The 14,397-nt window shown below is 40.1% G+C and overlaps 1 protein-coding gene across 9 annotated transcripts in view; it reads right to left on the reverse strand.

The window, feature by feature from the left end:
• STN1 (STN1 subunit of CST complex) overlaps positions 1-14,397 on the reverse strand; it is a 29,794-nt gene that overhangs the window by 6,876 nt on the left and 8,521 nt on the right. For 5 of the 9 annotated variants that reach the window (XM_045582062.1, XM_045582064.1, XM_045582063.1 and 2 more), the window contains 4 exons: positions 10,953-11,117; positions 10,074-10,194; positions 8,705-8,879; positions 3,137-3,259 (listed from right to left, as the gene is read on the reverse strand). In XM_045582062.1, the coding sequence (XP_045438018.1) occupies positions 3,137-3,259; positions 8,705-8,879; positions 10,074-10,194; positions 10,953-11,117 (584 nt within the window). The remainder of the gene's footprint in view (positions 1-3,136; positions 3,260-8,704; positions 8,880-10,073; positions 10,195-10,952; positions 11,118-14,397) is intronic. The other 4 variants (XM_045582065.1, XM_036438931.2, XM_045582066.1 and 1 more) reach the window with 3 other exon arrangements.

The following is a 14,397-nucleotide window of genomic DNA, read 5'->3' on the forward strand; positions in this document are numbered from 1 at the left end:
AAGTAACATAGAGGTTGTGTCATCCAGACTCCCAAATTAGTATTTAAGTTGGCTTCTAAAGATTTCATAACAATCATCATCCCTACAACAACCACATGGTTTTCAATACTTGGCCTGTTGTCAAATCAGCTCAGTCGCTCAGCAGCTTGCTGCTCTGTAGATGACCCAGAGGTACAGTCCTCAGGGGTGGCTCATGAGGCCATGGTGTAAAGAGAAACTGGAATTCTCTTAACGAGCAACTTTCCTCTTAAAAACTCATAATACATTCATATAATTTCTCTTATTTATTATATTTCTGAAGGGGCATAAGGGACCAAAGTCTTTCCTCTGGGCTCTGACACCTGCCTTGCATTTCATTCATTTTACTTCTCCTCCCAACCACAAGGAAAAACAAAGGAAATAAAACCGTAAGGAGAAGCTAGCAAGAGAACTAATCTAGCCTATCCCTTGAGACCCTTTTTGTCTTCAAAGGTCAGACTTCCTTCCAGCTCTGATACCTAAGCCCTGTGTTCCCCTTTCCAAAACCAATAATTGTTACTAGATTCTTGCATATCCTTCTAGAGATGTTACATGCACTTATGAGCATATTTATATAGTTTATTCTTTTTTAAAAGCATGAGTAAGGCTAGCATACAATATTCAGTGTTCCACACCTAACATTTTATTTTTATTTTTTACTTTTTAAACTGATTTTTTTTCATCACACCTAATATTTTAAATCTAATTAGTTCCTTCCTCAACCAGCACAGATAAGAGGTAACCAGACAAATGAGTCTCTCTTCATGTTCAGTAGTAAATCTAACAACAACAACAAAAAAAGGGGAAGGAAGGAAAAGAGGAAGAACAAAACAAAAGCATGCAAACAAATACATACAGGGTGGGGCTAGTTGTTCATATTTTTTATAGTACAAGAATAAACTCAGTTTTGTGTACTCACAACTTAATCCTACTTTTGCCCCACCCTGTATATAGAGAGTGCTTGTTTGATGGGATTGACAGAGTGACCTGATTTAAGAATGGGGACACTGATATTGCCTGCCTTTTCACAAAGTTATTGTAAATATCAAATTGGCCCTAACCAGTTTGACTCAGTGGATGGAACATTGGCCTGCAGACTGAAGGGTCCCAGGTTCGATTCCAGTCAACGGCATGTACCTTGGTTGTGAGCACATCCCCAGTAGAGGGTATGCAGGAAGCAGCTGATCGATGTTTCCCTCTCAATGTTTCTAACTCTCTATCCCTCTCCCCTTTCCTCTCTGTAAACAAATCAATAAAATGTATTTTTTTAAAAAGATTAAATTGGGTGAGAACTGCTGAAAGCTGGAAAGCCTTATATAAAAAGAAGTGTCTACGTTACTGTAATAATTATTTCACTGAGGCTAGGCCCTCAGGAAAACACAAACCAACAAGGCCAGGCAGTTAAGTGGAAAGGGGAGGAGTGAAGTCGGGGAAGAAGAATGGTTCTATTGAGGAAGAGAGAGCAATTATTGCTTCATCACCCCATTCCAGCTCATACTGATTCATAGGAGGAAGTGCCGTAGCGCTGCCACACCTCAGCTATGGGCTGCTGCCCAACGGTCCTGCTGCTCCTCAGAAGAGCTGCTTTTTTTTTTTTTTTTTAAATATATTTTATTGATTTTTTTACAGAGAGGAAGGGAGAGAGATAGAGAGCTAGAAACGTCAATGAAAGAGAAACATCGACCAGCTGCCTCTTGCACACCCCCTACTGGGGATGTGCCCGCAACCCAGGTACATGCCCTTGACCAGAATCGAACCTGGGACCCTTCAGTCCACAGACCGACGAGAAGAGCTGCTTTCTATAGATTCAGTCGGCCAACCCTGGAGTCTCCCAGTGAAATTGTGACTGGGTGTGAGTAGGTGCAGGTGGGGGCGTTATTAAGGTGAGCTGCCATCATGACCTTCTGCAACCAACCAACTCCTGAAAGCCCTTACCGCGGTGAAGTGGACTGTAGTCATCCTTATACAGATTGCAATACCCTTTTTAAAAGCTAGTGAAATAGTACTTAAAACTTCTTTTAATTTTCAAAATTGCTCTAAAATTAGAAATCACTAGATTAAATCATTATCAAGAAAATGTCCTATTAAGGAAGTTTTCCCTTGGGAATCATGCCTGTAAATCATTCCCCTTGGATGCCGCATAATTTGGATCTGTCTCCAGGACAATCACTTGTAGTGGAAGCCACATCTATGCTCCCGATATCAATGGTCATGAAGAGGCCCGATTTCAGCCTGGCTCCTCCAGTATTAAAGATAGGCAGTGAGAGGGGAACTTTTAACTCTGAAAGTGTGAGACAAGCAGGCACTTATACCCCTAGTGAGAGCGTCAACTGGGGCAAGCTTCTGGGTGACCAATCACACTATGTTGACCAAAAGCTTAGAGGTAAATGCTTTTGCTCCAGCAATTCCTCTCTTAAGTGTCAACCTTACGGAAATATTTACATAAGTTCACAAAAATAGCCATAGCAACACTATTTGTGAGAGCAAAAGTTGGAGACACCATAAATGTCCATCAGAGGGAAGGGGTTAAAACATTTATGACAAGTTTTCATAACATGGAATACCAAGCAGACATCAAAAAGAATGAGGTCTATTTATAATAGTAACATGGAAGGATGCTGTGTGCTATTTTGGTGTCAAAAAAGTTGCTGAGCGTTCTTTAGAGCAATGGTTCTTAACTGTCCCGGGGACACTCAGCGATGTCTGGTGACATTATTGGTTGCCACAACTTGGGGGGGGGGGGGGGGGAGCTGCTACTAGCATCTAGTGGGTGAAGGCCAGGGATGCTGCTAAATAACCCACAATGCAAAGGACAGCCCTCCCATGACAAAGAATCATTTGGCCCAAATAGTGCTGAGGATGAGAAATCCTGGTTTTGAGAATGATCACTTTTTTTGTAAAACAAAGAAAGCCACAGGAACATCTATTTATATGAGTGTATGTGTAAATGCATAAATGTCTAAAAGAATATACTGTTAAATGTGGCACCTTGGGGTTCCTTACTTTATGTGAGTTTTTAATGATTGATTTTAAAAACAGTAAATAGGTATTCTTAAGTAATGAACATATTTGCAGTTGAAGCTAAGAAGAAAAAATATATAAGATGCAAGTCTCTTACATAGAAGAGGTTATCAAAACCACAATCTTTCTGATAAATGAATCCTTTTTCCTGCAGGAGCTTTATAGCATTCTTAAATATACTATGAATTGCCTTGGATGTGGTGTCATTCTTAAAATCTGCCTGTGGGAAGAAGGAAAAGGAAAAAAAAAGTAAGTCCCATCTTACAGCACATGAGAGCAACTCCCTAGACCAACTGGTTTATGAATTCACCCAACAGGCTTTTTATCTGCTGAGTCAAAAAGATCCAGGTATGCACCTGCCTAGCAGGATAGTATTTAAAGAAGTTTGTTTCGGCAGGATATTTGATAACTGTTTCACACCTTACCTGGCAGTTATGATTTTTTGATTAATTCAATAATATAAAATGGACAACTCAAATGGACAATCTTTATTTTCTTAATTCATAACTAAAACACTGTATACATATTAGTTCTTTCTTTTTCTTTTTCATTAAAACCCTGGCTATAGCCCAGCCCGTGTGGCTCAGTGGTTGAGCATCAATCTATGAACCAGGAGGTCACAGTTAAATTCCAGGTAAGGGCATATGCCCAAGGTTGTGCGCTCAGTCCCCAGTAGGGCATGTACATGAGGCAGCCAATCGATGATTTTCATCATTGATGTTTCTGTTTCTCTTTCCCTCTCCCTTCCTTTCTGAAATCAATAAAAATATATTTTAAAAAATCTTTACTGTATACAATCTCTCCCTAAGGAAGGACTTCAAAGAATTTCACATACACTGAAATAAGCTGGGGATTCCCGCATGTAGAAAGTGTTAAACAGTCTCTTTATTTTAAATGAAGAGCAAGGCAGCAAATAGCTCTACAGAGACCTTTCCGGGGGCTAAAGGTGGACAGGGTTCCTAGAGTGAAGCAAGACCGCCCACCATATGGAAGGAACTCAGCTGCTGTCAGTTTGCTGTCTCCTCAATTTCAATGTTTCTTCCCTTTTCTAGGAGACAGGTTTGCCTAGAGAGGTAACCAGGTCATCCTATTTCTTATCCCAAGGAAGCTAGGTTTTCAGCTATGTCCTAGGGTTAACTAGACTGTGTGGTTCTTGAATTGGGGACTTTGTATATCATTTCAGAGGGAGAGAGAGATAGAAACAACAATGATGAGAATCATTGATTGGCTGCCTCCTGGACACCTCCTACTGGGGATCGAGCCTGCAACCCAGGCATGTGCCCTTTACCGGAATTGAACCCAGGACCCTTCAGTCCGCAGGCCAACACTCTAGCCACTGAGCCAAACCAGCTACAGCTATAGATTCATTTTTAATGTGACAAATTTTTCAAGATATTAAGAAGATGAGAGCGTGAAAGAAACATGGCAAAGTGTCCAAAAAAGTGTTTGAAGGCCAAGTCCTATCTCCAGTGAAAGGTGCTGACTGGTAAAGGCTGTCTGGCAGCACCTCAGAGATGCTGAAAAAGGGGATGTGCTTGAGATATGCCCACAACACTTCCTCAAAGTGACAGGGAGAGGAAAGGAACTCCCAAATGGCTTTGAGTGTTGACAATCTATCTCTGAGAAACCATCTCTTTCTAGAAGAGGCCTCCCTAACAGGGATTGTTTTAATCTAATAGATCTTGGCAAATGTTTATTTTTTTGGGCTGAAGAGGAGAGTCTAAAGCTCTTTTTAAAAAATATTTTTATTTATTTCAAAGAGGAAGGGAGAGGGAATAGAAACATCGATGAGAGAGAATCATGGATCAGCTGGCTCCTGCACGCCCCCTACTGGGAATCAAGCCCATGTGCCCTGACCAGGAACTGAACTGTGACTTCCTGATTTATAAGTCGACACTCAACCACTGAGCCACACCAGCTGAGCTAAGACTCTTAAATTGTACTTTAAGCTTTTCCTTAACAGAACAAACTGCAGAACCTGGTCATTAGAACATTAGGCCTAAACTTGACAAGCATTCCACCTTATGACAACACCCACTCTCTGAAGGGAGAATAAGGTCCAGAAATATTTGACAACTCCCCCGGGCAGAAAAGCTATCTGGATGTGCTTAGAATAAACACCTTCCAATCCTCAGGCACACATCTTTTTACTCAGGAGGGCTCTAGACAAAGCCATTTTTAATTACATGCATGAGTCCTCTTACTTAGGGAAAACACAACCTAATATAGGCTCCCCCACAAAACTTTTTAACTACTTAAATCTTCATAGTTCTAAGGAGATTCATTTTCTTTAGTCAATTTAATATAAGGATTCTTAAGGGTCGAGTTAATATTACATCTTTATCAAGTTGGAAACTAACTAGAGATGTTTGTTACATAATTATTCCTGTTATTAAAAAAAAAAAAAGATTCTTGATTATCCCCAGATCATACATAAAGCCTGCTTCCTCCTCCCAGACTTCACTAAGACCAAGCAGCAGGAAGACACGGTGCCAGGCCTGCGAGCTCAAAAGCACAGTTTCAGCTGTGAACAAGGAGGACCCAACAGAAAAGGCTCTCTGTAAATATAAACAACATGTGAAGCTTCCTTTCCAAAAACACTGGCCTCAACTGACCTCGGGACATATCTCCCTGCTGCTTATAAAGACACAGTCTCTAGAGTAGAACCTCCAATCATCTCTACTAGCCAGTAGCTCTTCCTGGCCTGGGATTTGTGACTTTCTTGTCTTTTTCTAAAGAGCATGAGCAGACTCATCCGAATCAGGAAACCGAAGCTACTCAGAGGAAAAAAACTAACTGGCTGAACATGCTGAGCCTTAGCAGGCCTCTCCGCATTGCAGGTCAGGAACTGGGTGGATCTCTGAAATATATATAGAGTCTTCATTTCCAAACAAACTCAACATTTATCCAGCTGTCAAAGAAACAATGGATTTGCAAGGCCTGCTTATCAGGTTTCTGGACTTGCTACGAAGAGCACATGAAAAACAAAGAACAGGGAAAGCATTCAAACCCACTCTCCCTATCCCTATCAACTATATCACTATCACAATGATTTTTTTTTTATGGAGCTTTCATCTGTATGACAACACAAAGTACCAAAAGATCTAGGGTTTCACCATCGCTATAGAGCATCCCTAGTTTTTCAGGCTCAATTAAACTGGATTCGATTGAATGACACTGACCTCCCCAAGCAGAGCCATGTGAGGGAACAATTCATAATTGATGGAAAAATAGTTTCCAAAGACAAAACAAATAAAATGCCATATACACTACTTTTTAAACTTATAGCACTGGGCAGACACACGTTTCTTCTCTAAGCATTTCAAAAGATATAGGCAATCCTTCTTGTTTTGAATGGAGGAGCCATTTATTTATTTATTTATTTTTATTTTTTAAAATATATTTTATTGATTTTGTACAGAAAGGAAGGGAGATAGAGAGTTAGAAACATCGATGAAAGAGAGTCATCTATCAGCTGCCTCTTGCACATCCCCTACTGGGGATATGCCTGCAACCAAGGTACATGCCCTTGACCAGAATCGAACCTGGGACCCTTCAGTCCCCAAGCCGAAGCTCTAGCCATTAAGCCAAACCAGCTCTGGCTGAATGGAGGAGCCTTTTAGTCCTCAGGGACCTCAAGTCTCTCTACTTAATTAGAGCCTTTGCAGAAAAGCTGGTTCACAGGAAGAAAATGGTCTTTGTTAAGCTTCAAAGTTTTTCCTTCCAAACATGCCAGCAGAATGGTCAGAAGTCCTTGGAGGCCAACTTGGCATTGAGCCCCCTCTAAATGATTAAATGGAAGAAGGTCAATCTTGCTGTCAGGGCACAGCTGGAGAGCTGCAACTGTTTAGAAGTGATGATCGCACAGGACAAAGCGGCCAGTCATGACCCTCTCTGCCTTGGTGTTTCCTGAAACAATATCCCTCATCTCTGTGTACAAAATCATGGGTCACTGGACACACAGCCTGGTGTCAGGAAGAGATAATTAGGTTCATGAATGAAACTGAGAAGCAGTGGTCGTATCTAGGAAGTTGGATGGGGACATGATATCTATTCTGCCAGAAGCCGGAAGTATAACTTATGTTACTAACAAGGGAATTCAGAGCAGCCCTGTTGGTAATGGCAAAAGATCAGAAAACATCTAAACAGTCCAGGAATGGAGAGGGTGGTTATCTAAATTATGGGACATGTAACAAAAGATTATTCTATAGTGGCAAATCTATGTACGGCTAGGAAAGGATCTATAAGACATACGGTTCAATGAAAAGGTAGGGAATACTAGTGTTTAGCATGATACCATTTGTGTAAAAAAAAAAGGGGGATACAACTACTTCTAGTTTACATACGCAGATGGATATTCTATCTCCAGATGGATATTCATGACACTAGTAACACTAGTGTCTGTCTCTGGAGAAAGGAGGGAGGATGGGAAAGAAACTTACTTTTAAGTAGATACTTTCAGAGACTATTTGAATTTTTAAAAATCACTCATTCTTCAATTAACTGATAATTATTGAAAACCTACTTTCTGACAGACTTGTCCTAGGCCCTGGTTCTAGAGGACAGAGAATAAGTCAGATGAGATATCTGCTCATAGAGAACTTAAATTCTGGTGGAGGAACAGGCAGGTGAACAAATAAGGAGAGATATGAACACAGGTGATAACCTAGGGAGGAAGTAGGTGGCCATTAGAGCAGCTGGCCATGGAGGTCAAGAAGGTGACTTTTTTTTTTTTCCCCAGAGAGGAAGAAAGAGGGATAGAGAGTTAGAAATATGGATGAGAGAGAAACATCAATCAGCTGCCTCTTGCACAACCCCCACTGGGGATGTGCCTGCAACCAAGGTTCATGCCCTTGACCAGAATTGAACCCTGGACCCTTGAGTTTGCAGGCCGATGCTCTATCCACTGAGCCAAACCGGTTTCGGCAAGAAGGTGACATTTAAGCAGATATTATACACTTGTGGAATCAATGAAATAATATACACAAGTTAGGTTACAACAAGAAACCCAAGAGTTGAAATAAAAGGAAAAGCCTAACAACAAAGTCTCAAATAATTCTTAACTCCAAGCAAATATGGAAGCGCCAAGCAACTGAAATTCACCTCTAACACTAGGGATGAAAAAATGGAGATAGCTCTTTCCAGGAGAAATAAAAATGACTTAAAACACTTAAAATTTCTACATATAAAACAGGATGAATACAACTTGGCCTTCATTCAAACTCCTGAAATGCAATAGGTTAACTTTATTCTGAAGAAGAAACAGCAAGTCAGTAAAAGCCTTGGTTCAAGTTCAATAAATAATCTTGGAAGGGTAATTACCTCTTCTCATTTATTTCCCCAACATTTGACTCCTGGTGAAATTAAATGCCCATCTCAGTGAGTACTAAAAACTAAGTACTATGATGTTTAGACTATTTCTTTTTCTACCCAATGATTAAGCTTAATGAGATTAAGCGAGAGGAAAAGGGCAATTCCATTCTCATATGAAATTCTTAAGAGGTCAGTAACCTTCCCAGAATAGAAAGGACATGTGACTGAACCATAGCCTTTATTCCCTGGTCCACCCTGTGAATCTTAATACCACAGTCATGTTCACTCACATCCTTCAGCTGCCGATTTGGGGCAGTGGACTGGAATTCTCCCATGGGCAACCCGCACTTACTTGCTTGGAGCAGTCACTATGAATCACAGGCTGATTGGCAAGGGACAGCAGAGACTCCACCATTTCCAACTCCTGTTGGTAAAAGGTCTGCACTCTGTTCTTCATGAGGAATTCGTTGGCTTTTTCACTCAGCAAACATGTGAGATTGGTAAGGTCCAGGTCACCTGGATTTTTGCTGAGGAAGTGGTAAAAAGCTATGTAGAAAATTATCACTTCTGTTCCTTTCTGGTATGTTTAAAACAGAAACTTGGCTAGGAAAAGCAACACTATATTGATGTTGCTTTTCTGACCAATATACTATGGACAATGTGTGGTTGTTTAAAAGGATGATGCATTCCTGATCTAAGATATTCATGATCGCTTCAGAAAAAAAATCAGGTTGCAGAACAGTTTGTAAGGTATGATCCCATTTTTATAAAAAAGCAACTGACAACCCACAGAATATATGGGTAGATATTCTTACTTGTGTTTGCACAGAAAAAATGTCTAAAAGGGTATGTACCAACCTAGGGACAGTAATAACTAACCTCTATGGCATGCTCTGAGGCAGAAGACAGGACATTGGGGGAATTTCACTTTTTACTTTATACAGGTCTATCGTTTGAGTAGTTTTTTAATACAATTTAAAAATATGTAATATGTACACATTAAAAACAAGTGTGCCCTGGCAGGTGTGCCTCAGTTGGTTGAGTGTTGTCATGTGCACCAAGAGATCACCAGTGTGATTTCCAGTAAGGGCACATACCCAGGATTTAGGGAGCATACAGGAAACAGCCGATTGCTGTTCCTCTCATCAATGTTTTTCTCCCTCCCTTCCTCTCGCTCTCAAATCAATAAAATCATATATATATACACATATATATATTTATATATAACATTGAAGTGTACACAGTGAAGTCTCCTTTCTATCCTACTCCCAGTTCCCACCTCCTTGGCATCCACTATTACTGATTTGTTTTCCCCCCCGGAGTTCTTTGATGCATACATATACTAAAAAATACCCATATATTCTTACTCCTCCTGTTTTTATGCCCTTCATCTCTCCCCATCTCCTCCCCCCACCCCCGCCTCCACACACACACAAAAGAGTAAAACCAGCCCTGGTTGAGAACGACTCAACTCCTTTAGGGACCCTAGTTATATGTATATTTTCCTCACAACAACCTTGGAACATCTGCACGGCTTTCATCTTCCCGTTACGGACGAGGACACTGAGGCACATGGAGGATGAGCAGATGTGTCCAAAACCTCACATGAGTAAGATGATGGTACTCACATGAGTACCCAGGGCCACTCCAGCATCAGGGCTCCCTTGGCATGGCCTTCCTAATGAATTCACATCCTTCCGCGGTGATTGGCCATAACTTACCTCAGTGCTTCTTTTTCTAGGACTGGGCTATGGAAAGGCTGGTCATAAACTTTCCTGTAGATACTGGGCAGCTCAAGCATCCTTGCAATTTGAATGTTGCATACTGGATCATCCACTTTATCTAAGGAGCCGAGGGGGAAAATATATCACAGAAATTACCTCAAGGTCAATTCTTTCCCTTGTCCAAACTGCTGCTAGTATGACAGTAAATGAGGCACTCAGAGGGTCTCCTCGTTGGTGCCCAGGAGTCACAGTCTAGATGCACTAGATAGTTCCCAGTTATCATACAAAAGGGAAGGCAATGCCCTAAATGTCACGTGCTCGGCCAGGGGTGGACTAGGACTAGGGCGAGCATATTAGCTTATTTGTTCAGTTGTTACAGTGATGGACAACAGGGGCCCTCCTAGAGATTCCCAAGCAAACACTAGCAAGAGCAGTGCAAAGGGCATCACGCAGATGATACTGGACTGTCGTATATCTAATTAGCTGTTTTCGTTCAGCTAATGAGCTTAATAGTACTCAAGAAATCTCCATCATTTTGAAGAATATGAACACTCTGCCCTAAATGGATTCATACTTGGAACTTCAAAGCACTTTAGGAACTACTGTGCTATCCAAATAAATCTTCCAACTGAACATAATAAATCATTTGTTTTCTTTCCCAATTTGTTCATAGTTACTTCTCTTTAAAATAAATTTAAGAAATGCTGCCTTTCCAGAGAATTATAAAATTACATATTATAAAATGTAATTTCCTTCATTAAATAGTTAATCTCCTTTATTTGAACTACTTAGAAGTTTGATTTTTAGCTAAACAAGTTTGCTACTGGACAACCTCCCAGAATAACAACCATTTTGGCAGAAATAGCTTTTGCTTACAATGAACAGTGGCATGAATTTCTCGCTCTTCTCTGTACGTGCGGACATAACCTCTAACCCGGATAATGTCCCCAATTTCTATCTTTGTTCTCTGTTCAATGGTCTCTTGCAGCTTCTTAAGCTGGGACGTTAAGCTCAGTTCTCTTGCACTTGGAGCAGCTGTAGTTGTTAGGGCCAGAAGGAAAGAGAGAAATGTATAACATAACCACTCCACCACATTTGTGAGCTACTTTGGGGGTAACATCATCACAAGACACTTATTTATTCTACTTTGGATTAGTTGTTCTACATAGGAAATCTGCATAACTTTAAAAGATCCTCTACTGAATAAAGGCATTAAGCTGCAATTATTCAAAAGTAGGGTGAAGGGAACAGAGTCTAGAAGCCCTACATCATCAATGCAAAAGGCTCTATGTGGTCCTCAGCTGAATTCTGTATGGGTTCAATGGGTTTGGTGGCAATAGCTCTCAACAACCCTATAAAGTGTCCTTGCAGTGAGACTGAGGTCTGGAGGAAGGGGAAAGGGGGCCTAAGAGTCTGGATTGGTGGTCTGTGTATGGAGAAGCAAAATCACCTTAGGCAGATTTCCTAGGTGCTCAACAGTCTAATCTCTCACCTCTCATCTTTGTTGGATAACTAAGATAATATCTCTCTCTCTCTCTCTCTCTCTCTCTCTCTCTCTCTCTCTCTCACACTCATTCTCATGCCACTTAAAACTATAAACTTAATAGAGTCCATCTTATACATAGAGTTGTTGTGCATGATCTAAATTAACTCTTACATTTTGAGCTTAGCACAATGCCAGATCCACAGGAAGAATTCAATAAATGTCAGCTATTTGGGGGGGAAAAAAAAAAATTAAGCCCTCTGGACAAAATCATTTTCTTTTCTTTGAGGCTTTTCATTGGGGATTACTGGGTAGAAAAGTACAAATCAGTTCCTAGTTCATTACATATTGTCAGAATGTCTGCAAAAAATCAATCAATCAAAGTATTTTCTTTTTTTTTTTAAATATACTTTATTGATTTTTCACAGAGAGGAAGAGAGAGGGATAGAGAGTTAGAAACATTGATGAGAGAGAGTCATCGATCAGCTGCCTCTTGCACACCCCCGCTGGGGATGTGCCCACAACTAAGGTACATGCCCTTGACCAGAATCAAACCCAGGACCTTTCAGTCCACAGGCCGACGCTCTATCCACTGAGCCAAACCGGTTCCAGCCAATCAAAGTATTTTCTTTCTACAAGGTGTCACCAGCCATCTATGCATGCTTCTGGCTCCCACATTGGCTTCAGTAATTTGGATTATTAAAAAAATATTTTTATTGATTTCAGAGAGGAAGGGAGAGAGAGGGAGAGGGAGAGGGAGAGGGAGAGGGAGAGAGAGAGGGAGAGGGAGAGGGAGAGGGAAAGGGAGAGGGAGGGGGAAAGGGAGAGGGAGGGAGAGGGAGGGAGAGGGAGGGAGAGGGAGGGAGAGGGAGGGAGGGAGAGGGAGAGGGAGAGTTAGAAACAGCAACGAGATTTACTTCCTATTATCATTATTATTTCTTTTTTACCATATTATTTTTGGTTTGTCATATACTAAGGCTCCTACAAAGAAATGAATCTCTCTTTGGGAGTACTAATCAAATATTCTGCTCTTTAACCTAACACAACTTAGATGAATACATCTATTATATCAAGGGAAACTGCAGCCTCAGGAGCACAGAGGACTTCATGTATCCAGTAACCAACAGCTAGGAATCTAGACACAATCAGCATTAATATCACTCAGCTTACTGGGTTTCTTCAAAAATACCCAAGTATTACTTTTTAAAAGGTTTTCCATCCCCAAGTCCTCTCCTACTTGGGCTGAATTTTAAACGCCTTTATGTCTCACTGCCATTATTCAGACAGTATAGGTGATAATAAATGCCTCATATAGTACTGTTGAAATGATCTGTCTAATGGCTGGCCTGAGAAAAAGGTGCTGAGTAGCTTTCATTTAAAGGGTGCACGATACTACCAAAAGAAAAAAAAAAAGGAAAGCTCAAGATATGTGGTTTAATGAATATAATGAGATGGCTAGAGCCTGACAGAATTTCATTTTAAGTGGTCTATTCCATGATGAAAGATAAGCCCTCTTTAAAATTCTAATATTAAGGGCCCAGCTTTCTTAACTTTCCTCCTAAGCTAACTCAAAATGCTACATTCAATGTGACATTTATAGGAATTAATATCATATTCTTATACCTCAATTGATTGGAACATAAAATTTGGTTAAAAAAAATCAGTCTTCATTGGCCACTTTCCAGTGAAAAGCTTTAAAACTGGGAGCAATTAAACCAAAAGGAGAAAATGGGCTAGTCACGAACAATTTAAAGATGCCACTCCATATACAATATGATGAGAATAATTTGCAGGCTTTTTTCCTGTTCTCTTACCTTCTTTATTTTTATTCTCAAAGCAAGTTTCAATTAATTTTCAGTCTGTCCACTCCAATTGTTCATCTATGTATATTTTTTAAAAACCACACTTTCAGTATTAACAGCAATTTTACCTAAAAATTACTAAGTATAAGAGTTATATAATATTCCTGATGATGTCATTTCTTTAAAAAAGAGCTTTGAAAAATAAAACAATGGCTAAAACAGGGGTCTGCAAACCTTGGCCTATGGGCCATTTCCATCCACAACCTGTTTCTATAAATAAAGTTTTATTGGAACAGAGCCTTGCTGTTCATGTATAGTCTATGGCAGTTCTATGTTATAATGGAGTGCTAAATAGTTGAAAGGCAGACCATGTGGCCCACAAAGCAGGAAACATTTACCATCTGGCTCAATACAGAAAAAGTGCTGACCCTTGGCATGAAACATGTATGCACATTCAAACTATATCTTCTGAAGAAAATACACACACAAACCTACACCTTCTAAATGAAGACTGTGGCAATACAACAATCATAAATCTTCAAATGATTTTAATACGCTAGACATATGCAAATTCAGATATTTGATTATCTCATAGGCTTATTTCCTGCTTCTGAGATATCTGCATAAAAACCTGTTGTCTTTCTTTCTTCTTTTTTTTTTTTAATCTACAAAACTTCCTAAGCAAACTTCCTACACTGATTTAGATTTTCTCAAATTAGGAAAGGGGAATACGAAAGTTATGTGAAAATGATGGTCAAATTCTAAATGTAAATGCAATAGAAAATTAGGCAAAATAGTATCCATTAGTCAGTATAGTCAAAGCAGGGGATTGCAATTCTGACAGGAAATGGCAGAAAGGAAAAAAGAAACCATCCCAAGGGTTACACATTACTGTGTATAACATGAAATCGATACTGGATGTTAGATACGACAGCAGGCAATATACATTGAATAACCCCACTGTGCATGGTCCCATACTATGTCGTAAAACAGGACAAACAAGGTCCCACTTTCTGTAGCTCCTCTAGAACCAAAA

The sequence above is a fragment of the Pipistrellus kuhlii genome, unplaced genomic scaffold (assembly GCF_014108245.1).
Source record: "Pipistrellus kuhlii isolate mPipKuh1 unplaced genomic scaffold, mPipKuh1.p scaffold_m20_p_15, whole genome shotgun sequence".
NCBI lineage: Eukaryota > Metazoa > Chordata > Mammalia > Chiroptera > Vespertilionidae > Pipistrellus > Pipistrellus kuhlii.